At 42.6% G+C, this 26793-nt stretch overlaps 1 protein-coding gene across 3 annotated transcripts in view; it reads right to left on the minus strand.

The window, feature by feature from the left end:
* Window positions 1-26316, minus strand: part of PNPLA8 (patatin like phospholipase domain containing 8) — a 62569-nt gene extending 36253 nt beyond the window's left edge. For all 3 annotated transcript variants that reach the window (XM_037888482.2, XM_037888477.2, XM_037888470.2), the window contains exons 1-6: window positions 26011-26316; window positions 22473-23680; window positions 21917-22066; window positions 18163-18314; window positions 13818-13912; window positions 9161-9332 (exon numbers count right to left, since the gene is read on the minus strand). In XM_037888482.2, coding sequence (XP_037744410.1) covers window positions 9161-9332; window positions 13818-13912; window positions 18163-18314; window positions 21917-22066; window positions 22473-23591 — 1688 coding nt within the window. In that variant the 5' untranslated portion in view covers window positions 23592-23680; window positions 26011-26316. The remainder of the gene's footprint in view (window positions 1-9160; window positions 9333-13817; window positions 13913-18162; window positions 18315-21916; window positions 22067-22472; window positions 23681-26010) is intronic.
* Window positions 26317-26793: the final 477 nt, after the last annotated feature.

The following is a 26793-nucleotide window of genomic DNA, read 5'->3' on the forward strand; positions in this document are numbered from 1 at the left end:
TGGTATATTTTGGGAAGCAAAGAAACACTGGAGTTCTTCATCTAGGAAGCAAGCTGACAGCATTTGTGTCTCATGAAGAGATGGATCACAGTCAAACCTGGCTGTAAAGTGCTGCAATGATTTTGGGGAAGCATTACTCTACTATATATGACAGTATTTCAGTCTAGGCCCTAGGGTGAACATTATGATTTTATTTTATATTTAACCACTTGTTTCCAATATTTGAACTTGCTACTACTTGAATCTTTATAAATTTATACTTGATTTCATGATAAACATACCTAAGTGCTGTGTGTTAAGTGGGGCACTGATCTAAGATAGAACTAGTAAGCTGGGGTGTACTATCTTTTGGAAGCAGCAGATCTGAATACCTTGAGTGTCCAGTGCACGAGGAACTGGACACTCCAGGAAAATGCTCAAGGGCTGGAGCGTACCAACTGCTAACCTGTAGAGACTGCAATCCTTAAAGGAGAGTGCTTGTGTTGCCCATGGCCAGTAGAGCGGGGGAGGTGACTGTTTACGTGGGGTTGGCATTCATTGATTTGTTTATAGGGACCAGATTGTGCGGATCCAAGTAGAGGACCAGTGGAAGACCAAGTAAAAGGGGTGCATGTCTTGGGCAAGGCTCAAGATAGGGAACTGCCCTTGGGAAAAGTAGGCTGAGCCTTTGGGATAGCAGACGTTGGGTAATTTTTCAAGACCAACTCAGGCAGAGAAAGTTTACTGTTGCACCAGCATCCACTACAAATTTGTTAGCATTATTTATTATAACTCTTGATATTAACATTCACGTAAGTGTCCAATTCATTTTTGAATCTTACTAAGCATATGGCCTCAACAACATCCCATGGCAATGAGTTCCACAGTCTAATTTTCATCCAGTGGTACAAGTCATTGTCCGTTACTAGTTTTGAATTAGTCCATCTTTTAATTTAATTGAGTGTCCTCTTGTTTTTGGGTTACCTCCTCTATGCTATTCATTTTTTTACATACTTTTGTCATGCCCCCTCTCATTTGTCTCCTTTCAAAAGGAAACAATCCAATCTTTTCAATCTCTCTTCCTTTAAGAGTTTTTCCATGACATAAATAATAGGTCACCCTTTTCTAAGCCTCTTCTAACTCTTCTATTATTTCTGAAATGAGGTGACTTGTATTGCATACAGTTTCGCCACTAGGGCTGCACCACTGATTCATATAATGGCATCGTAATATTTTCTGTATTATTATCCATCCTATTTCTTATGCATCCAAACATCCTGTTTGCTTTTTTTGTGCACAGATCTTCTTCACTGAGTTGTCCACAATGACACCAGGTCCCTTTCCTGAGGTAATAAAGTTAATTAGAAACCTGCAAGGTGTAGAAGCAGTTACATTTTCCCTTGCAATATACATTACTTTGCATTTATCAACACTCAGTTTCATTTGTCAGAGTATGGGATCTGGCCCAAAATGGTAAATAGGTTGAGAACCACTGTCATAGACAAATCAGTTCCCCTCAATGTACCAATATTTTGGCTAGTTTGTCAAACCCCCTCCGCTGCTCCCTCCCAGATAAGTCTTCTGCATATAGTAGACACTATTCAAGGACAAAATAAAACAAAACACACATTTAAACTCAATTCAATACAAAATCCAACAAAATGGAACAAAACTATACCCCTATTTTTTCTTGCAGATTAAACTCAATATGGTATTATGTAAATTGATTTACATAAAAAAAGTAAGGTCGCTTTTGTTTTCTGCAGGAAGAAAATGGAAATGAATAGTAAAAGTAACTACATGTCATAAATGTAATTATCTTAATGATGCTATAATAGGAAGCCATCAAATTAAATGAAAAGCAAAATAGGTGGCTCAATTAAAAAGCAAAGAAATATGCATAAGATTAATACTGAAGCAAATTCTCTGCATTACTTACAGCAAAAAGTTATTGTTCACCAAAATGAGTTGTAATTTCCCAAGTAGGCTTTATACCACATGCCCCACAATTGTAGGGAAAACATTAGCTTTACTACGGTTATTAGAATTGTTCTGTCAAAAAGTGTTTATTAATATATACTACGGCAAATTTTATATTGGAAACCCTACGCTGAAGCAAGGAAGACTGTGTATTTCAAATAGAACAAGTTAGCACAACAAGGCATGTAAAGTTAAACTGCCTTGTATATTCTGCAATGACTAGAAGTGAGCTTAATCGAATGTCCTTACTGAAGCGTTTAGAGAAATGCCATCCAACATGAATATTTTTTTAGTATACATTTTAAGGCCCAGCTGCTGGATCATGACCTGTGTGGAACCCCACTGAATTCAATGGAACACTGTGCCGGCACAGAGTCTGCTCTGATCCCTCCAAAATCTCATTGTAGGATCAGGTCAATAGTTAAATTAATATTCATGGATTTTAATTTTCAGTTTAATTTGTAGACAAAATGTGTAACATGAAGATGACAGTAATTGCCTTGCCACTATCCACATCACAAAAAGCGTACAGTACTAGAGTGCTTAATCAATACACTGCCTTCCTCCTGTGTTCTTTGTAGCTGCAGTAAAATTTTCATTTTCATAGAAGTGTGTGTGTAGCATTTCCAGACAAGTTGGTTTTGACTTACACCAATCCAAGGGGTCTGCACCCATTTGCCCTAAATGTGAGACAATTTTCCTGAGAAGATTCTGTTGAGCATAATTGGGAAGCTGAAGGTCAATCCTTCTTTTTCAACCATCTAACACTAAAGGTGGATGTGGAAGAATTTTTGAAATTTAAAAAACGTGCACTGGACTGTGTTAGATGCTGCTTCTTTATAAATGGGGTTTAAATAGGACTGGACAAATGTATCAGATAACTGCACATGAGAAAGTTCTCATCTTTTTCTTTTTTGTTGTCTGACCAAATGGCAAAGATCTCCAAGTCATACTCCTTTCTCTGCATTCTTGGATAGCATCTTCAGACATCTGGACACAATAGGTCTGTGGTTTTCCTTTCAGAAAGGCAAACTATAACTAAATAGGAATGCATTTTTCCTGAATGGGTGCTTGTCACCATTATCGGATCATTCTTCGTATTCAACCATTTTACATTGGATTTTTGTTTTGTTTTTTAATATTGTGTTTCTTCATTTGCAGACGTCGTAGTGGACCTGAGAGTTTAAAGTTGTCTGGAGGAGAATATCCAAGACAAAGAGTTCCAATTATTGTCATACACTGCAGGTGTGGATGACATAAAAGGGAGGACAAAACTTTGTTTAATCGAGTACCTCTCTTTGCCTTTACACTATGATATTATAGTATATTCAAAGATTGGTGTCCGCCATTTTCAGGATGTGACAGACAAAGAGAACTCCTGAATGAAGCCGAAAAGCTACTGAGAGGCCTGAAATAATGACTAAAGATATCATCATGGCTATGTTTTGAGGATAACGGTAATGCTGAAGGTGTCTCACTTGAAGGATTATCCAACTCCATGTTTTCCTCTTCTACTTCAACAATGAAACACTTTTCTACGTTATGCTTTTTAACTGTGTTTACTCCCATATAGTATTTCAGTTACTTCTGACAATATCAGAAATTAGACTCTTACATTAAGATCCCTCATTAGCTATTTCAGTAGAATGATTCCTTATCTCAATTTTGCTTAAGATGGTTGATTACTAACTTTCTGTAACTGTTGTTCTTTGAGATGCGCTGCACATGTCCATTCCACTATTAGCGTGTGTGCGCGCCTCACGGACAGTCACCAGAAACTTCTCCTTCAGTGGTACCTGTCAGGGTGGCTTGAGCACCTCTGCTGCCGGCATCGGCACAAAGGATCCAGTTGACCCCCAGTCTCTTCAGTTCCTTCCTTCTGGAAACTCTGATGCAGAGGGGTAGGAGGGCAGCTTGTGGAATGGGGGCATGTGCAACACATCTTGAAGAACAAGTTACAAAAGGTTAGTACACTGGACCCTCGCTAGAACGTGGGGTTCGGGATCCATGCGCGGTACCGTGTTAACGTGGGGACTGCGTTACCATGGATCCCACTTTAAACATTTAAATTTGGGATCCATCATTGTGACCGCGCTATATGCAAATCCACGCTATAGCAATGTGTGCTCTAGCGAGGGTCTGTTGTAACTGTTTTTTCTTCTTTGAGTGATTGCACATGTTCATTCCACTCTTGGTGACTCCCGAACAGTTAAACAAGTGGAGGGACTGGAGTTCATGTACACAAAGACTGCACTATAGTTCGAGCAAATTTGGCATCATTTCTTGAATACTGAATGGTGGCATAATGGGAGAAGAAAATGTGCACAGATGACCAGGTTGCTACTTTGCAAATGGATAGGGATCTGTGCTAGGGATCCCATTGAGGATATTTGCGATCTTGTAAAGTGGTCAGCCGGCTTGCCTGGAGGAGAGACACCTGCAAGATCATAACACAAAAGGATACAAGAAGTTATCCAAGATTAAATCCTCTGTGTGGAGACCTTTCTTTCTGTCTGCTATGACCACGAACAGTTGGGTGGACTGCCAAAACAGTTTGATTTATGTAGAACAATAGTGCTGGTTTAACATCCAGTATGCATAGCCATTGCTCAACCCTATTTGCATATGGTTTTGGGTAAAATACAGGCAAGTAAAATTGATTGATATGAAAATCTGAAACTACCTTAAAGAGAAACCACGAACGAGGGTGTAAATACATCTTATCTTTAAAGAAGACTGTACAGTGGTTTGGATGTGATGATGTGCAGTTCGGAGACCCTTCTGGCAAAAGTGATAGCAATTAGAAAAACCACATTCCAGGAAAGATATGATAAGGAGCACATTGCTAGAGGATCCCATAAGTTTAGACAAAACTAAGTTCAAGTCCCAAGGGGAAATGGGCTCCTTTAGTTGAGGGTAAAATCTTTCCAGGCCTTTAAGGAATCTAATTGTCATGTTGTTAGAAAAAACAGAACAGTTATCCACGTGAGGGCAGAAAGCTGATGTTGCTGCCAGGTAAACACTGATAGAGGAAAACTGTTAAGTTTGTACTATTTCAGGTGCAGCAGATAGTCGAGTTTTTGCTCGATGGACGAATGCAGCAGTGAGACTCTTTGGTTCACTCTACTTCCCTGTAAGCTAACCACCCTCCCCTCCTCCCTTCGACCACTGCTTGCAGAGGCAATAAAGTCATTGTTGCTTCACATTCATGCATTCTTTATTAATTCATCACACAAATAAGGGGATAACTGCCAAGGTAGCCTGGGAGGGGTAGGGGAGGATGGAAGCACCGGGTGAGGTGGTGGAGGAGGAAAGGACAAGGCCACACTGCACTTCAAAACTTATTGAATGTCAGCCTTCTGTTGCTTGGGCAGTCCTCTGGGGTGGAGTGGATGGGTGCCCGGAGTGCCTCCCCCCGACGTTCTTGGGCGTCTGGGTGAGGAGGCTATGGAACTTGGGGAGGAGGGCAGTTTGTTACACAGGGGCTGCAGTGGCGGTCTGCGCCTTTCCTGCACCTCAACCATACGCCGGAGCATATCAGTTTGATCCTCCAGTAGTCTCAGCATTGCATCCTGCCTCCTTTCATCACGCTGCTGCCACCTCTCCTGTTGCTCCAGCCTCCTGTCCTCGCGTTCATTTTGTGGTTTCCTGGACTCTGCTATTGTCTGCCTCCATGCATTCTGCTGGGTTCTTTCAGTTTGTGTGGACTGCATGAGCTCAGAGAACATTTCATCGCGAATGCGGTTTTTTCGCCTTCTTATCTGCACTAGCCTCTGGGAAGGAGATGCTAGTCACAGCGTTGAAACATTTGCAGCTGCGGGAGGAAAAAAAGGGAGATTAAAATTGAAAAAGACACATTGGCCATTTAAAGGGAGGGGCTGATGTTTTCAGGTTAACGTGCAGCACAAACCCAACTAACCGCCGCCCCCCCCCCCACCCATTTTCTGGGATGATCACTTCACCCCTTCTCCCACCACGTGGCTAACAGCAGGGATGATTTCTTTTTAGCCACAGGCAAACAGACCAGCAGGAACGGCCACCTCCAATGTCCCCTTAATAAAATTCCTCTATTTCAACCAGGTGACCATGAACGATATCACTCTCCAGAGGATAACACAGAGAGATAAAGAACGGATGTTGCTTGAATGCCAGTAAACACCAGGAACACATGCTGCAATGCTTTCTTATGCAATGATTCCAGACTACGTGCTACTGGCCTGCCATGGTAAAGTGTCCTGCCATGGAGGACGCAATAAGGCTGCCCTCCCCAGAAACCTTTTGCAAAGGCTTTGGGAGTACCTTCAGGACAGCTTCATTGAGATGTCCCTGGAGGATTTCAGCCCCATCCCCAGAAACGTTAACAGAATTTTCCAGTAGCTGTACTGGCCACGAATGCATCCCAAGTCTTCTGGGCAAATTAATCATTAAACACGCTTGCTTTTAAACCATGTATTATATTTAGAAAGGTACACTCACCAGAGCTGCCTTCTCCAACCTTCAAGGTCCTGGAGCCCGGGTTGGGAGGGTATTGGATCCAGGGTGACAGTTCCTGGCTGTAGCAGAGAACGGTTTCTCCGCTTGCCTGGTGTGCGCTATCTTCCTCGTCCCCAAAATCCTCATCCCTGTTGCGTGAGACTCCCCCCTTACAGGAGTCCATGTACAGGGGGGGGGCAGTGGTAGGGGCACCCCCTAGAATTGCATGAAGCTCATCATAAAAGTGGCATGTCTGGGGCTCTGACCCCGAGCGGGCGTTTGCCTCTTGGGTTTTTTGGTAGGCTTGCCTAAGCTCCTTAAGTTTCATGCGGCACTGCCGCGGGTCCCTGTGATAGCCTCTGTCTTTCATGTCCTTGGAGATTTTTTCAAATATTTTGGCATTTCATCTTTTGGAACGGAGTTCTGATAGCACGGATTCGTCTCCCCATAGTGTTCAGATCCAGTACCTCCCGTTTGGTCCATGCTGGAGCTCTTTTGCGATTCTGAAACTCCATGGTCACCTCTGCTGATTGCCAAACAGGAAATGAAATTCAAAAGTTTGTGGGGCTTTTCTTGTCTACCCGGCCAGTGCATCTGAATTGAGAATGCTGTCCAGAGCGGTCACCATGGAGTACTGTGGGATAGCTCCCGGAGGCCAATACCGTCGAATTGTGTCCCACTAACCCAAATTCGACCCGGCAATGTCAATTTCAGCGCTAATCCCCTTGTCGGGGAGGAGTACAGATATTGATTTTAAGAGCCCATTAAGTTGACAAAAATGGCTTCGTTGTGTGGACGGGTGCAGGGTTAAATCGATCTAACGCTGCTAAATTTGACCTAAACTCGTAGTGTAGATCAGGGCATACACTAAGAGTGGAATGCACATGGGCAATCACTTAAATAAGAGCTCTTAGTGATATCTTTCCATGCAGAATGTGCCACCTGGGTAAAGCTGCTGCAGTGATCCTATACCCCAGCCCAAGGTGGGTCAAGTCACTTGACTTCATTTTGTCTAAACCTGAAAATATGCAGGAGTTGGACCACTAAAGCCACAGAAAACCACAAGCTGATGAGAGACTGGACCTGTAACGCTTTATCACTCAGAATAGATATCTTATGCCAATTCAAGGCCAACCCTGAAGATGCATATATTTTTCACTTCAGGCAAGGCTGGGGAAGAAAGAAGTTATTGTAAAATGTTTGCTCCACATTTTCATCTCTTTAAAATATTGAATGTGGAGTTAAAACAGCATTTGTTTTCAAGGATTAAACTATGTCCCCGATCATCTTCCGGATACTGAAGCAATTCAGGTATAATCTTCTACTAATAGACGCGACCTTCAATATTGTGTGGCTTTCAAAGCAACAGTGGGGAAGACAGACTTCCCAGAATAGCAAGACATGGCAAATTCTCCATTATGCTACTGAGTTTGGATAGCAAGTTGCTTCTACTTTATGTACAGTTGCAAACTTGCAGTCAGTAGATACTATTTGGTAGCGCAGATACGGTCCAGAGCATCAATTTTTTGAGGTAAACAAATGTGTCAGCCAACCTTGTGTATACCCTACTATCTACAGATGCCTGCTTGAGAGAAACTTGACTCACAAATACTCAGCTGTCTTAACACAGATGCAATGCTGAGTTTTCTACAAGGAAATGTTATCATCGAGGGAGAGAGAGTTAGCAGCCGGTGAATGTGATCTTTTCTGGTAATGAATAGGGAGGTCTAGTCCATCTCAGCTTTAAAATGTCCTCTAAACAAATACTCAATGCTTTCACCCTTAAATACTGGAAGATAATATTGTAATAACCAACCTCAAGTGCTCACATAAAAGCTGCTCAAAAAAGAGACAAGGAACAAAACAGAATGGGTATTGAAAAATCAGGATTAAAATGTATTGGCAAGTCTACATATGGAAGCTTGCCATTATTGTTTGATAGATAATCAATGTTATTTGTCTCATTTTTAAGCGCCCATAAGTTTAAAATTTAAACAACTTTCCTCCATAACGTTGATATAGGTTTTCTTAACTTTACTATTTCCAAAAAGCAAGCCACTCTAAATATACAATGAATTATGAATACTAGAACTATTTTAAATATGAATATGAAGCAATTTAATAAAAAAAAAAAACCTCCTGACATCAATATTTAAAAACACTAAATGCGTTTCTTCAACAAATGATTTCCTAACTTATCTGTTATTACACACACAGAAAACCAACTGCTCCTCACTTTATAGACAGATTTTACACAGCAGCAGGTACATCTTTTCATCACAGTATCTTTTTGTGGATTTTCCCCTTTTCAAAGAAAAAGGCAGTGGGTAGGAAGATACATAATGTAGCATTTAAAATGGGGGGCGGGGTGCTTGACACAGCCTATTATTTCACTTTTAGCACTTTTCCTTAGGGAAAATTCACAGCATGTGGCTAGCAATATTTGTAGCAGACACGTAATGAGACAGAATTAGCAAAGTTGGAAAGTATATGGGCATAAAATCAGAAAGCTGTACATCACAGCTCATTTTATTCCCTGGAAACAGAAGAATGATTGCATTAAATGCTTTCAGATACTTGGGCTAAATGGAAACAATCAGCTATTTCGAAAGATATTGGTATAACGTATCTACCCTTTTAGAGCTGTGTTTTTAAACTTTTGCTTACAATTAAAGCAGCAACAAGACCACATATTTTCAAAAATGATTTAAAGTCCATTTTAACTTACTTGAGCATCTTTTCCCAGATATCACTGTCATAAAATGCATGGCTCCAGCCCATTTTCATTGTCCCAACAATAACATTCTGCTTAAACACATCTGATCCTAATTTGTGATACAGTTCCTCACATTCATCCAGAGGGATATGAAACAACCCCAACATAAATGCTAATATAGCACCTGAAAAAAATAAAATAAAATTTGAAATGTAACTTGGGATGACACAATGATGCTGTATTACTTCTTTTAATATAATAAGTTTCAGAAGCCATGGTAATTCACATATTAAAATATTTTCCTTTAAAAGGTATGATCAACTGACATTTTTTTCACAGGCTCTTTTTTGTTCAAAGAGTATATCAATTTGTTTGGAGGGACATAACTAGAGACAGCGTTTACTTTCAGCAATAAAATTACGGAAAGTTTTGTAAAGAAACAATAAAATATACTGTGATTTATTATTGCAAAGAGTTACATAAAATAAATATATTTATAACAAGTTAAGTCCCTTTTTTTATTTGAGAAGGCAACCTAATACGTGAAGTCTAGGCTATATGTAACGGCCTAAAATCAAATCATGATGTTTATTTTTCACTCTTTACATACAGAATGTCTGACAAACTCATCAGTTCAGTAAAGATACTAAATAAATATGTAAAGATTCCAGGAAAGCTCGTAAAAATTAAAAGCTTTGTAATATATTTATCTGCAACTGATTTATAGTTAGCCATTCATTCATAGTGTCACGTAGTGTGTATCAAAATAGCCTGACCCTGAACTACTGAGAAAAAAGGTTCAATGGTATTTGAAGAGCATGCTTGCAGAATACCACCAAATGGACTTTAGACAGTGCTGACATGTGTATCACAGCAGTGGCTTTAAGGGCAGGGCCAGGGATCTATGACAGATGGAATTATTGTTCTAGAGTCACTCTGCAGCTAGCACAAAAGAGAAGCATAGATGTATTGAAATGAAGCTGAGCTCTAGTCAGATGCAGAGTTTATAGTACAATGAACTGACAATACTGCAAATGTGGGTGAGAACACAAATAATCTATACACTGTATAGGTGTTAAAATCTGGGTATAAAATAAAATTAGATTCAAATTGGTGCCGTTCAGGAAAAATAATGTAAAACTACAGATTTTCAAAAAAAGGGGAAATATTGGGACACCAGTAATGTCAAAAAATGCATACATATAAAGAACAGCAGGACCACAGATTAGATATGGACTGGCAATGTGATATTATGACTGAACCTCTCCTCCCACCTCCATCCTCCCCCAAAAGAGCAGAGGCACAGTATCAGGGACAGGGTGTTGTTAATTTCCCTTTATAAAAAAAAAAAAAAATCACGAGACAGATTTTAATTTGACCAGTAGACAATTAAGATAGTGGGGAGAGAATTTAGTAATATCTGAAGAGTTTCAATGCTGGTGAGGGAGAAAAATTGTTCAGGAGAGACAAAAAGGTACAAATTAGGAGTAATTACATTAAACTGGGTAAAAGAAAATTTAGGCTCAATATTCCCCCCAAAAAGAGTCCTAGACATAACTGAGATATTTATTAGGAAATGTCTAATTAGTAGTCATTTAAAAGCTAGACTTCTCAGAGTAATAGAAAATATGTAATAGGGAAAAATCCTGCAGTCACAAATTAATATTATCCACACTGCCTGGTCAGGTCAGGCTGTATTGTAGCCTGCTATCATAATGGCAGTAGATGGTACCATCTGTGTCTGGCCAAAGTCTCAGGAAGCACCAATGGCTTTGGATGGACAAACACGTGGGGAGTATAGTGCAACAGCTGATGGAGGAAATGCAATCTAAAGGCAGAAGTATTCAATTACGACTTAACCAGTGCAGCCACAAACCTGAGGAAAGGCAATTGCAAACCACCTTTTATATTTTCTCTCACAAGAACTATCATGGGAGAACAAAGGTAACATGATCCATGTGTGGTGCTGGATGGTGAGAAACACCCCTCTCCCTTCCCCCCCGCACACACAGTCCAGACGGCATGATAAATTACACTGGGGAAGAGGTTCTGACCATATAAGAGTACTGCTTGCAGTTATGGTGGTATACCAAATCCTTCCGGAAATAGTGCCTGATATTTGCTCCAAGGTAAAGAATGACCTGAACTTTCATAAACTAATCATCAGAGTTAAGTATATATAAATGGAGGATTACTATTGTGACCAAAGAATTGGAAAGATGTAAGATAGCTGTATGTGGAACCTCAAAGCTATGATGGAATGGTAGAGGTCATTTCAGGATGATAAATGGTAGAGGTCATTTCACATGCTTTCTTGGATCCTGAAGAGTAACAGAAAATGGAATTATATTTATCTTATCCAAGGAGACATCCAAGTGTGTGCTTCGATACAACCCATCAACAACTGACTCATTATAATTCGCCTTGAACTAAGCCAGTTAATATGTCGATCCTACAGGTTTATGACCCAACAGCAGCAGCTGATGACGCAATTCATAAGTTCTCCACCTGGTTTGAAGAGACACTCATTCAAAACACCAAGCAAAGACATCACCCTTGTAACTGGGAACTTAAAAGCAAAAATTGGAGCTATATGCTGTCCTAAAGAAGTAATGGGAACATGGTCTTTGTTTACAAAATGAGAGAGGAAGGCTCCAATCATCTGGTCATTACAAACACCAAATGGGAGGTCAGCTGAGTGTGTGAAGTTAGAGATGGATTAAGAAGGCTTCTAAAAATTGTGTTTTGATGTCACCAGTATTCAGACATGAATAAATAGCCTTTACTTGAAACTGCCTATTAGATCTGGAAGTTCTCTCTAGTATTTATGATTCAACTTAGTACTTCCTCATGGAAAGTCAAACTGCAATCTTTCAAGTTGTGATGCCTGCTAATGTATTTTGGGAACAGATTACATTGGAAGAGATATACAGAGCAGGAGAAATGAGGTACTTAAATTTCTAAAGTGAAGTGTACTGTTTTGTAACCTAAGCTGTATTGTGTTGTAACCTACAATAGACCACTTACATCAGCCTTAACAGTATAACATTGTTACTGACTTGACATTACTTTTTGAAAAGTGAACACCAGGGTGATTCATTGGTCAGTTTTGGCCTTTTAAAAAATGGTTTGGAACCTTTCTTCTTTTCTAGGGAGAAGCATCAGCCCACCTCCTGAGGTTGTTTTCTAAATCAACACATGGGGTAGTAGTAGGAGCTCCTGAAAATAACACACTGCTGTTTGAACAGTAGCTTAAGATGTACAGCATGAATGGTCAAAGAAGCTTTGGTGCCCATCCTTAACAGAATATGGTAGCTTAGGCAAGACATACCACCTCCCGAGAATGAGATGATTATGGTGGAGATCACTAAGGGGAGATCAAGAAGCTGGTTGATGGAAAACCAATTCTATGAGGGAAGACAAGACAAGGGGTGGAAGGAAACATAGGTGCTGTATCCTCTTCAAGTGGGTGGCAGATCAAATGGTTGCCAGAAGAGGAGTAGTGACAAGCAGGCCAGGACAGCAGATTGACATGGGACAAGAGGAAGAATAGGAGTTCAGCACTTCTCTGTAATTGTTGTGCACCCTGTTATGGATCTCTCTTTTGCAGAGGAAACTGCTTATCTGTCCCCTCCCACAAGCTGCCAGATCTTAGAAGAGAAGCACAACTGCTTCCCCTTCCCTGACCTCAAATTCACTGCACGTCTTCAGGCACTTTGGACATCTGCTGTCTAGAGCCCCACTCCTGCTGATATACAGGAGAGAATCTCAGCAAGTAGCAAGGCTTTTCCCGGACATGGGGAGGCAAACAGCTAAAATTAAAACTATTTTAAAAAAAGACCCAGATTACAAGTATATTTACTATGACACTCACTTTTTAAAGAAACAGCACGTTTAAAAAGAACATCAAGCCATGGTAATAATATGTACACATGATCATAATACATACAGTGCTGATATATTAATATATTCATGACAAGTCTTACCACTTCTCTCTTCTATACTGAGGTGCCCATTTTTAGTCACTCAAACCTTATAACAATTATGAACCGCATCAACAAAATTATGTGTTGATTAAGCATCTTGGAATGTGATGCCAAAGAGATAGTGGATTTCAATCCCCCTCCCAAAACAGCAAGACCCAGGAAACCTGCTAAATATCAAAGAAGGTGCACATACATAAGATATTAATATTATTGCATCTGTTACATTTGTTTTTCTATAGACCCTTTGTGGTATTGCTCAAAATCAAAACCTGCAATATTCCTTGTCAGTATTTATGGGACACCAAATATCTTGATAGCTAGGTGTTAAAGAGCACTTTCTTCAAAAATAAATTCCTCTCAATTTCATGGTTCAACATAAAATTAGACGGAAATCGTGTGGTAATAAACAAGCATTCTTTGTGTCACCAACATTTCTACTTGGCAAAAAATTATAGCCATTTAACCTAGGTCTTAAATTACGCTGTAAATACAAAAGCAAACTTCTCAAAGTTTCATCCAGTTACCAAAAAATAAAACATTCCCCAACAAAAGAACTGGCTTACATTTATAAACACGGAGTTGTTTTCCTGGGGGAAAAAAGATTTTTCAAAAACAAGATTTTTTCATATTTTTACTTGTATTAAGTTTATCACATAAAAATCCATAATGTGAATACTAATTACCTGTGCTTACACCACAAACGTAGTCAAAAAGTTCATGAACGGGCTTTCCAGTAAGTTCTTCTAGTTTATGTAAAGTCTGAAGTGCTACTAAACCCCTGAAACATATTAAAGGAACATCACAGAGAATGGTGGTTTGGTTACGCCTTACACAGAGCTAAACATGTATACAGTTTGAAGCAGCAACAACTAAGACAGGACATAATAAGTCTACAAGGTTTTAATACAAAGGAGGAAGAGGAATTTTGTAGTTTGACAATTATAATGAGGAGTAGTATGATGCAATAAGAAAGGGAAAGGTATAGGTTAAATACCAGTGACTAATGATTTTGGGTGCCTAACTTAAGAGCCCTTGAAGGAACCTGACGTACTCCATGGTGCTCAGTACATTCTGAAAATCGAGCCAGACACCCAAATTAAGGTACTCAAAATGACTAGTCACTATTTAAAACCTGTCTAGAAAGGGTCCTCTAGGAAGCAATCCTGCACAGGGAGGCAGATAATCTAATATGACTTCTCCACCTCTAACTTTCATTATCTTGAAACTAAAGTACAGGAATTATTATATCAGTTGATGAAACACAAATGGGTACCATAAAACTGATTTTATATTTTGATTACATAAGAAAATGCATTTTACTTTTACTTTAAAAGTTGAAGAATTTTGCAGATTTGCCTTAGGACACCAAATAAAATTAAGTTTGCAAACTTTCTATTCCCCTGCTTTAGAAACCATACCATAAAAAATAAAATTACAATATGAAGACCTACAAGTCTTAGTATCTAATTCCTTAAAAATTAAAGGATTTACAAATAATTTTATACTGAAGTAAATAGAAATTTAGTCCCCGGTTTTCAGAAACTTAGTTTCTACTACACAGATCTAACTCATGGGAAAAAAAGTCAAGGCTGCATAGTGAAAATGTAAAGCCCTCGGAAAACTGAAATGGAGTACAAAAACTAGAATATTTTATTTGGGTAGTATTAATGTCTCATAAATTGGGAAACAATCTGTCGTCATTCACCTTTATAGCTCATTGGTTCAAAACCAGACAAGATGATAGTGATTAAAAGAAACTAATCCTTGAAGAAAGCTTTATAATTTTTATGCTATTGGTTGTAAAAATAAATTCAGGTCCTAGTGGGCAGGAAGCCAGACTTCCCCCAAAAAGGCAACTGGCACTTCTCTTGGCACTCTGACACTGCGTCTGAAGAATAAATAGGAAGAAACAAGTTTTCAGCCTGAAGATTATCCCTCTAGAGCAGAATTAAAGTAATGCGGCAAGATGTCATGAAAAAATACACATGCCCACTGCAAGTATATCTACTCTATGGATACATAAAAGACTTCCATTTCCAATATAGTTAATTGGACTTCTTTGTAAATAATAAAACTATGCAAATATTCAAATATTTGTATAATTGTAAAGCAGAAAAGTGAATGCCTTTTGTTCAAACTACACTGGTATTTTTAATGAAGACTGAGCCTATCGTTACCTCTTTATGATCTTGAGACCCTGCACTGCAGGCTTTGTGGGTCCTCTGCCAAAGCACCATAGTAACCTACAATTGTCTGAATTAAGACTTGACCCCCGCAAGTCTTATTCATGCTAAAAAGGGCTGAAGTAACAGTCCTTAGAATCTAAACTCCTTGTGGAATGAACCCTGTCATCAAACATGTTTGTCCAGTTTAGAGCACACTATCAGTGCTAAATAAATTAAATATAGGATTGAAAAGAGCCACTGCATTATATAAATCTATTTTCACCATGTCAACTCTCTCAAGACTTTTCCTTTTGCATTGAAGTTTTCACGCTCTAAGTGGAATGGTGATTTTCTTTTGGAAAACATTAACAAAAGTCAGCTGAGTAGCTTTGGAGTTATGCTAAAGGGGGGACAAGGCATATCCTCTTAAAAAAAAAAAAAAAGATTTATATACTCAAGTAACCAAAACAGGACCTTAAAACTTGCCATGGACTTAGTCCTAAATAACTGCCTTTGATGTGAATGAAGAAATTTTACCCCTGAGGGCATTCTCTGCCAAAAAATTAAAAATTCTGCACCCAAAAAAAAAAAAAAGAAAGAAAAATTCTGCACACAATATTTTAAAATTCTGAAAAATTCTGCAAATTTTATTTGACAAATAAATGTGGAAGCTCCAGCATGGCATTGGGGAACACAGCCCACTGGCTGCACAGAGGTGGGAGATCATTGTGCAGCTCCTGCTCCCACAGGGACATGAACTCAACGGTGAAGCTGCATCCAACCCTGACACAGCGCAAGGGCCAGGCCTGCTGCAGAAACACCCAAGGGACCTGCTGCTCCATGCCAAGTGCACCAGGTGTTAGCAGGCAGGCTCAGCAAGGCAGGATCCAAGTGTGAAGGGGCTTAGTGTGGGTGGATCCAGGTGTGGGTTGAGAGGGTTCTGTGTGGGGCAATCTGGGTGCGGGCGGCTCAATGGTGGATCCAGGTACAGGGGGATCTGGATGCATGGGGCTCGTTGGGGGTTACTGTGTGCAATGGAAATGGGACTCTGACGGGGGGGGGGGGGGGCAAGAGAAGGCTGGGGCTCAGCAGAGCGGGGATCTGGGTATGGGGGGGGACAGAGCTCAGCAGGGGAGTCTCGGTGTGGGGGGCTCAGTGGCGGGTAGGGTCCAGATGCTGGGGTAGTGGGTTGGGGATCCATGTGCAGCTGTTTGGGGCTCGGCAGGGTGGGTATTTGGGTGTGGGTGGCTCACCGGGGTGGTCCAGGTGCAGGGGGAGTGGGGCTCGTCAGCGGGGTTCTGGGTGCAGGGGAGGGGTGTGAGGGTCGGTGGGAGGGTCTGAGTATGAGGGGGGTCTGGATACACAGGATTGGGTGGATGAGGGAGTAGCTCCCTGTACAGTGATCCCTCCCCCTGCACCTGAGCAGCAATGGGTGCAGGAAGTGCGGGGGAAGGGGGTTAGGAAGAGTTTTCAGAGCTTCCTACAGCCAGGGGAGAAATCTGTGGATGGATCTGACACAGCCCCAGATGCTGTGCAGAGGAAGAGGAAGTCCTGCCCTCCCCAGCCCAGCTGGGACTAGCAGCTGAGCGCAGGGTAGGAGCCACTGGCCGGGTCTTACCTAGTCCCACCTCTGGCCCATAGTGATTTACTTCGCTGCTGGCTGCCCTGGACACCAGAAACATACTGCTTGGGAGGGTCACATAACCACTCTTGTGGTTTCCCTTTGCTTCCCGTCACAAAGTCATTTTTCTGCAGGTAAGCAAAGAAATCTGCAGGGGACAAATTCTGTGCATGCGCAGTGGTGCAGAATTCCCCACAGGAGTAAGAAATATAGGTGCACCTATATCTATAAGCTACTGAAACTGAACTACAACTGCCCAATATTTCACTTTCCATTGGGGATTATCTGAAACCCAATTTTTTTTTTTTTTTTTTTTTTTTTTAACATGTTTGAAAACACTAGTTCTTTTTGAAAAATTTGGGACCCAAACCTGCAAACACTTGTGCACATGCTTAACTTCATACATGTTAGTAGTTTCACTGAGTTCAATGAGGCCTCACATATGGAAAATTAAGCATGTGCATAAGTGATTTTCAGGATTGGAACTCTAGTAATCAAGTAAGTTAGGAAGAGGAAAAGAAAAAAAAAATATCAGTGACTGGTGGTGGAAGAGGATGTATGAATCAGTAGGCCTTTAAATAGTGCTTTCTTCACCACACCATTCATTCTTCTATAGGGGACAATACCAGATGAGCTGCTAAAACAGAATACCTGAAAAGCTGCTACTTGCTATACCCATTGTGAGAGAGTAGTGTACTTTTGTGTTATCCTTGCTCCAGGATCTACATGTGAATTTGTTTGTCTTACTGCGAGTTTAGTACCACAAACAAATACTTGTGGTACTAAACTTTGGTATAAAAATGAAAAATACCACATTTTGAAGTTTTGTAAGCTGATTCTTCCAACCAATTAGCAACTACACACTCTAAACAGCATAATGCATGATGGAACCCTTTAAGATTAAAAAAACTAAACTGACTTTTTTACAATGTCTAATCTCAGGTATCAGAACTATTAAGATCAATCATAAATTAAGAACAGAAAGACTTTTTACAAAAAGAATCTTACATTTGTTTCCTTTACTTGCCTCCATAAACAAACGAGGGGCCCATTCCCACAAACACTTATGTACATAGTTTACTTCACACAGGTGAGTTATCTTAGGGGATCAACTGGACCATGCACATACGTAAAGTTAAGCACACACACAAATTTTGTAGAATCAGGTTCTAGAGGTTAGAGTTTGACTGCAATTTCACCTACATTTGCAGTTTACAAAGAGATAAAGAGTTTCTGTCATACCTTGTTCCTCCTCCATCAATAGTGAGGATTCGAATTCCCCAGGCTTTCACAGGGTCTGTATATCCAATTATAGCCAAAGCCTCCCTAACAGCAGCATGAAGAGTTTCATCAATTCCTTGTCTCAGCTGTAGTAAGCATGGAATTATTTTTTCCTACAGTTGAAATGAAAAAAGTTGTATTTAGACTAAGTGTTAACACCAAAAAACTTCCACCGTTAATTTACTACTTTAAAATCTAAATTTAAATGCAAAAGTTTAATTTAAAATAATAGCTTTTTGTTTTTCCCCAGTAGATTTACTATCTCAGGGTGGGAAGGGTAGGAAAAAGTCCAATACCATGTGTCTTGTGTATTCACAGGAAACTTCATATCACAGTGCAACAATCAAGGGTGAAACAGTTAAAAAATTCTAATATCTACTACAACTGTAGCTACAGAGGTTTTAGAGTTAGGGTGTCAATTTTGGTGTACTAGCCAAATACCAGCTCAGGTTATTACATAAGTCCCTTTTTGGATCTGGGCCAAAGCATGACAATCCTCAGCATTGCAACTCCTGAATTCTAGTCACCTAGCCACACACTGGAATTGGCAAACCCTGCACCAGACAGCTAGGCTCCTTATACAATGCATGGAAAGAGAGAGAAGTGCCTGAAAATGGGATGCACAAAAACCAGCATGCTCAGCGGGCACATGCGTAAATTAGCCCATATCAGACACTGAGGAGAGGGGAACATCCTACGCCCTGCCCCCCTCAGGGACCTAGGAGCCTCTCTCTGGGCTGGAGGGAGGTACCTATCCCTGGGCAGCGGGTGGACACCTTTGGAGGGGCTAGCCTCCTGGCTCTGCCCCGCCCTACAAAACCCCCGAGGCAGAACCCTGAGGCACTCCCTGCCCTGCCTCCCACAGCCAGAAAAGCCCAGGGCCTATCAGAACCCCTTCCCCCTGCCACTGGAGGAGCCCCAGAACGGCCTGAGCTGCACCAGCAGGCCTACCTGAGCACCAGCCTGGCTGTCCTGGCAACCCAACTATGCCGGCCCCAGCCCAATCACGCTGGCCCCGGCAACCCATGCAACCCTGGGCTGGCCAGAGCTGCACTGGCTGACCGACTCGAGCCCCAGCCATGTCAGCCAACCGACCTAAGCCCCGGGCCAGCTCCAGCTGTGCCAACTTGAGCAGCCCAGCCCTGGCTTAGCCAGCCCCAGCAGCCCCGGCTCCAGCAGCCCCAAACTCAGAGCTGACCCAAGCTACACCAGCCAGAAAATGGGAAAGACAGTGCACCTTCCCAACAGAAGAATGCTGAGCTTTCTATATACACCATGCAGGTTCCAGGATGGCTGAGGAGGCTGTATCTGCTACTAAGCTTCCCAGGTTCATCAGTAATCCCTCTGGAGTCCAGGGAGATTACCGATGAACCCGGGAAGCTGAATAGCAGATACAGCCTCCTCAGCTGCCCCCAGAACCTGCATGGTACATAATAATAAGCAAAAAGCCGCTAACAGTGTCCTGTGGCAGTGGCTTCGCCTTCCCTGGCCTATTATACCCACTGCCTACGTACCTATTACACAGCTAGGAACCCTCTCCTGGAATTAGGTATCTTAGGTGCATAAGCCATTTCTTGAAAGAACAACAGCGGCCCCTGGCTAACTCCACACAAAACAGCCAGGGGGTCAGGGTGGAAAGTGAAAGAGGAGGAGTCCCCCCTTATAACCTTTAGCCCAGTGGTCAGGGTACTCATTGCAGGATTTGGAAGACCCTGGCCTCGATCAAAAAAGGGATTGGAACAGGGGTTTCCCCACCTATCAGGGATATTCTGATGTGGGTCTCCTGTTGAAGCTGTTCCACCTTGGATAAACAATTAAATATGCATTAGGCTAGAGAGACAGAACAACTGCAGTTCAGTGGCTAAGGTACTCATCTAAGAAGCAGGAATCCCCTGTTTAAATGGTGTTCTCTTCAAGCAGAGGGAGGACGTGAACTGGGGTTTCCAACATCCTGGGTGAGTACCGTATACATTGTACTAAGGGTTATAAGTATGACCCTACCAAATTCATGGCCACGAATAACGCACAGACCGTGAAATCTGATCTCCCGCATGATACCTAGCTATTGTACGGGATGGGCAGGGCTGGGGGTACCCCAGCTGGGGACTCCCATCATGTGCTGGGCTCCAGCTGCTAGACCCAACTCGGTTGGGGAGGGATAGGACTTCCTCTTTACCTGCAGAGGCAGCTCCTGGGGCCGGTCAGACCCACCTCTGGGCTCTGGTGAGTTGGGCTCTGAAGGCAGCGCAGCCACAGAGATATTATAGGGGAGGGGCAGGACTGGGGACGACCCATTTGGGATCTCCTAATGTGCAACGCGCTCCAGCAGCTAGTCCCAGCCAGGCTAGAGAGGGATGGGACTTCCACTTTTCCTAGTGCAGCCAGGGAAGGTTCCTGGATGTGGATCTGACCCAGCCCCGGGAGCGGCCTGTGCAGGGGAAGAGGAAGTCCTGTCCCTCCACAGCCCTGCCGGGAATAGCAGCTGAAGCCTGGAGCACAGTATGAGACCCTGGCTGGGGCACACCCATCCCTGTCCCTCCCCAGCTCTGGGCTCAGAAGTTCAAGGGGCCTTCTGCTGGCTGTGGGGAGGAGGCGGGATGGACCATGGTGTCCCCCTGACCATGGGCGGTCACCCACCCATAAGGCAGGCCCTGCTCCCCAAAAAAGTGGCAACCCTGCCTTATCCTGTGACCCCCCCCCCCCCCCCCACACACACACCACCATAACCCTCTTTTGGGTCGGGACTTCCATGATTACAACCCCATGAAATTTCAGATGTAAACATCTGAAACTGGCTATTTAAAAAATCTTATGACCATGAAATTGACGATGAATTTGGTAGGGTCCTAGTTATAAGGGTAGCCTCCTTCTCCCCCATACCATTTTGTGTGGAGTTAAGGGTGCTATAAGCACACCTTCTGGATCAGGCCCCTGCAGACAAGAGGCGGGGAACACCTGTCTCCACCTGGTTTGATAATTGTGCTGGGGCTTAGGTGTGAGATTAGGCATCTGGAAGCCTGCCTTACGCAGTGGTACACATGACCAGAGACAGAAACTTAGGTACTTACTGAGTTTAGATGCCTACAGGGTTAGGGGAAGGGTAAGTGGGAGTTTTGTGCATCACAGTAATGCACAAATCTGGGCCATTCTTCCTTTTGTTTTGAACAGGTATCCATAGCTCGTTATAAACTACAATGCCAAAAGCTAAGGTGTTTATTGAGACAAAATAAGGCACTCTCAAACAGGAAAAGCCTTCAAATTATTTTAGTAGTATGACAGAACAGAAACTTTTCTTTGTACTGAACAGTCTATTAGGGTTATTACTACTATTCATTATTTGTATTACACAAGCACACAAAGGACCCCAATTAGAACAGGGGTTCTGTTATGGCACTGTACACAGTATTGCTTTGAGAACTAAAGAATACCTTAACAGTTAACGTATAGGAGAATTAAAAGTCCAAGGTTTTCTCCAAAGCAGATACTGACTGCCAATCATGATGGATTACATATGTATCTCTTGGAGGGAATACATTAGCAATAAAAAAAAAAACACGAAGATACTCACATAGTACAAGTATAAGATACAACAGTTTAAGAAGAAAAAAAATGATCGATTATACATTTATCTATTTTATGATAAAACATCTGTCATTACAAAAAATACTTGTTATCTATCTGTAGTTGATAGGTTGAGAGTGAAAGTGATTTGTACCTTAATAGCAACTCCTCTGGTTTCTGGAAATTCCAGAAGATGGTAAGTCAATTCTTCAATCCTGTTAATAGAGACTCTTCGGTTAGAAGATCTTCGTAAGGCCTGAACTAAAGCCCGTGTTCTGTTATCAATACTCACTCTTGCAATTATCTAAAGATAAACAGATATGTATATTAAGAATATGAAACTGCTCCAAGAAGATATATACAAATCTTGACATGACTTTTTTCAAATTTTTGTTTTCTTAGATTACTCCAAGAAGAGATGAAGCCTCTAGTGGTATTCTACTATAAGCCATTCAAGGAAGGTGGCTTTTCGTTTGTTTGGGTTTTTTTACCGAACTGATCTCTGGTTCTTCATTTACGTAAATTAGAAGAGCCTACTATAAATCTGGCTCACAGTGACAGTCCTTCAAATATCTTGGTTCAATGTTTCACCTATGCAGGTGAGATTTCAATATAGCTTTGAAATTATAACATTATAAGGCTATAACATGCCTCTGACAACTATAGCAGCTAAAAAACCCAGTATTTGTAAACACTAAGCAAATACTTGCCTTTTCTCTCTGAAGAGACAAACGCTTTTCTTTCCCTTCTGCAGTTTTGATCTCTTTGATGCCATCCTCTTCATCTTTCAAAGACTCTTCACGTTCTTGTAGTTTATCTTCTGAAGCGGCCTTTGTCTCAAATCTCAACTTGGGGACCAGACTGCCTACATAACTGTCTACAAAAGCTTGTACACTGTTACTAGGGTATGAAAGGAAGCTTGCAATGCTCTTTTTAGTGGAAGCTGGAAGAGCAGTATTTGTCTTGTCAGCACCTTGAATCTCAGCTGCAGAAATTAAAGCAGATGCTGAATTCATCCTATTTTCATTACTCATTATGTCACTTTCTGGTGAATCAAGTTTATTTCTGAGTTCGTTCTTAGAGTCTTGTAGAAAAGCATTTCCTTTTTTCTCTTGATCCATAACAGTATTATTCCCAAAGTACCAGTTGATATGATTTGCTAAAAAGTTGTAAGTCTCTCCAAAATTTGTCATGAAGTAGCTTACATGAAAAAGGTTGTTTTTAATATCTACAGAATCTTTTAAAGTATCTTGATTAGTGCAACTTCTACTTATCAATGTAGACTCTGAGTTTTCATCTGTGTGAACAAAGTTCTTTACAGCTAGGCTATTGTAATCTCCCTGAGCTCCAGCACATGTAGTTTGTTTATCATTTTCTAGGTTTACCTGGAGATTGTTTTCCTGAACATTATTTTCAAATGCTTTCCCCAACGTGCCAGAGTTGGGCTTGAATCGAGCTATTCGTGCAAGCAGTTCACTGTGAGTGCCAGAAACAGCCTTTGAAACAGATTCGAAAGTGTTCTTAATTCGTGACATACGATTATTCACTTTTGTTAGTCCCTTGGGAGAAGAAGTGCTATGTTTAGAAACTCTATAATACAAAAAGTCATGGCTATAAATGTGTTTACTACAATTCAGTGTTTTGCTTCTGGTCCATTTACATTGAGTTTTGCTTGTATGAAAAACTCTAAGTGGAATACCATGACTAATCCTCCAATAAAGTTTAGGTCTACACAAGTAGTACAGCTGCTTGTTTCTCTGCTTCCCCCAAAGGCTTCTTGTGTTAATCAGGAGATAAAAATATGCATTTAAAGGCAAATTAACTGACATTACTTATAAATATTTATGTATTTCATATGTTGCTTCTTTACTTCACTCCAGAAAGCTTATCTCAAAAAAGTCACACTTCATGATGTTACCTGAAATGGAAAAACATTAGTAAATTAAAATAAAGATTAGGAGTAGTTTACAAATGAATACAATTTAGTTCTCTTTCTTCTTAAATAGGGAACAAACATATGGAAATGAGGTAAGTTCTTAGGGGTACTGTATTGCTCAGAGTATTTGGTAATTACATGCAGCACCTTCCCACTTTAGGTTATTAGTTTAAATGCACCCCAAGGCAATAAGCAGCAACTCAAAATATTTGGTTGCCTATCATAGAATACCAGGGTTGGAAGGGACTTCAGGAGGTCATCTAGTCCAATCCCCTGCTCAAAACAGGACCAATCCCCAACTAAATCATCCCAGCCAGGGCTTTGTCAAGCCTGACCTTAAAAACTTCAAAGGAAGGAGATTACACCACATCCCTTGGTACCGCATTCCAGTGCTTCACCACCCTCCTAGTGAAAAAGTTTTTCCTAATATCCAACCTAAACTTCCCCCACTGCAACTTGAGACCATTACTCCTTGTTCTGTCATCTGCTACCACTCAGAACAGTCTAGATCCATCCTCTTTGGAACCACCTTTCAGGTAGTTGAAAGCAGCTATCATATCCCCCCTCATTCTTCTCTTCCGCAGACTAAACAATCCCAGTTCCCTCAGCCTCTCCTCATAAGTCATGTTTTCCAGTCCCCTAATCATTTTTGTTGCCCTCTGCTGGACGCTTTCCCATTTTTTGCAGTGTGGGGCCCAAAACTGGACCAAGTACTCCAGATGACGCCTCACCAATGCCGAATAGAGGGGAATGATCATGTCCCTCGATCTGCTGGCAATACCCCTACTTATACAGCCCAAAATGCCATTGGCCTTCTTGGCAACAAGGGCACACTGTTGACTCATATCCAGCTTCTCATCCACTGTAACCCCTAGGTCCTTTTCCGCAGAACTGCTGCCTAGCCATTCGGTCCCTAGCCTGTAGCGGTACATGGGATTCTTCCGTCCTAAGTGCAGGACTCTGCACTTCTCCTTGTTGTTGTTAGGAAATCACAGCCCCCATACAGTTTCTAATAGACAGGTGAGCAGAGACCAAGGGCAACATGGAACGGTCATCCCTAAAAATGATTTTTCCAGTCAAGGTGTTGCATGTGTTCTGTGAATAAATAGTTGACTTTACACTTTAGGACTGCAAATCCAGCAGATTCCACCAATAAAAATAATATATTGAATACCTTTCACTCTGAATCTTATAAATCTCATACAACCTATACACAGAGATTTAACACACCACTGAAGCACCCCACTTCTGGAGTGAAATGCAACAGTTTGAAAAAATACTATACAATAGCTGCTATATCAGCTGAAACTGTAGGAAGAACTCAGGCAGGCAGATCATTACTCCAACTAGAATTTGGCCCAAACATCAGGGTTTAACACCTCTGTACTTGTGAGTAGTGCCATAAGTAGTCAGGACATGGTTTGCAAAAGCTGAGGAAGCCATATTCTGAGGTGCATGGCTGCAGGCAGGTAAGTGATGTACATGCACAGCATACAGATACATAGACTATGTATACACAGAACACAGAGATACGGTATACATGTACACACATTCATACACAGTATAAATACAGGGATAGGTACACATAGGTGCTACTTAGCTATCACAAACCCAATACATGCTACAAACACAGTGACAAGAACACAAGACACTCACTGATGGTATAAGCACCACAACATACAGACAGGGCACGCACACTGTATAAACACAGAGATATACGTACATGATATACAGAGGACATGATACATGGCATATGCACACACAGGACACAAATATGCAGTCTAAACAAAGTGACATCACACAAGATAAACATGGTCTAAACACGGTGATACACACAAACGCAGGACAAAGTGATAGGCACGCAGGGACATGAGACACATGCTCGTAAACACAGTGCCATACGTGGTATAAACGTGTAGCGTGACACGTGGGGCGGAGGGAGTACACACGGGGAAGAGGGCACACCTAGGCATATACACCCCGTGTGACATGCAGGGCGGGACAGAGGGCACAGCCAGGGATACACACACAGTGACACACGGGGGGGCGGGGGAGGGGGCAGGGCACACCCAGGGATACACGCGCAGTGTGATACGCGGGGCGGGGGAGGGGGGCAGGGCACACCCTGGGGATACACCCACCCTGAGACAAGCCTGTCAGTCTCGCTTGTTCGCCCTCCCGTCCACAGACGTGCCTGGCACAGTCTCTCGCCCGCCCCGAGACGCGGGCCGCCCAGGCGCAGGGACACACGCCCGGGGAGCCGGTCCGGCAAGAGTCCCGGCCCGCGCTGAGCGGAGCCCGCTGACACTTACCCCGGGGGACCCGGCCCCAGGCTGGCGCGGGGTGGCACCTGTTGGGCGACGTTCCCGCCTCGCTCCGCTCCCCACTCGCAAGACCCTGAGGAGGCCACGCGACCTGCTGCCGCCGCCCCTCCCAGACAGGGCCAGCGCCGGGGCCGTCCCCCGTCCCTCCTGGCTCGCGGGCCGCGGCGGGTCCCTCGCAGCGGCGGGGAAGGAGGGAGGCGGCGGGGCCTGGAGACCGGCTCCAAACAACAACACGGCCACAGGCAGGAACCGGAGGCACTGCCAACGCGCATGCGCCGGAACCCGCTGACACTTCGCTTGCTGAGGGGCGGTGCGTGTCGTCCTTTCCGCCCAGCCCCCCGTGAGTGGCCCCGCCCCCGGCCCTAGGGCCAGGGCGGGTGAATGCGGGAGGCTGCTGATGGGCGCCACCCCCGGCGCCGAGCTCAGTGCTCGCTCCTTCTCCACGCTGAGTGCGTCGCCCCGCGCAGGGCCGCTGTAACGGCAGAAACCGCAGCCGCCCAGTGCTCCTACCAGCGGCTCAAACGCCGGGGGCTCTGTGCAGGCTGGGCCCACCTGGCAGCCCCCGGTGGCTCTGTTACATAAGACTGGCCATGCTGGGTCAGCCCGATGGTACAGCTAGTCCAGTATCCTGGTTCCTAGCAGTGGCTGGTGTTTTAGAGGGAATGACCAGGTCAGTTTGTCCCGTGCCCTATCCCCTGCCCCAGCTTCTGGCACTCACAGCATGGGGTTGTATCCCTGACCATCTTGGTTAATACCCACTGATGGACCTTA

Source organism: Chelonia mydas, chromosome 1 (genome assembly GCF_015237465.2).
Source record: "Chelonia mydas isolate rCheMyd1 chromosome 1, rCheMyd1.pri.v2, whole genome shotgun sequence".
Classification (NCBI taxonomy): Eukaryota; Metazoa; Chordata; order Testudines; family Cheloniidae; genus Chelonia; species Chelonia mydas.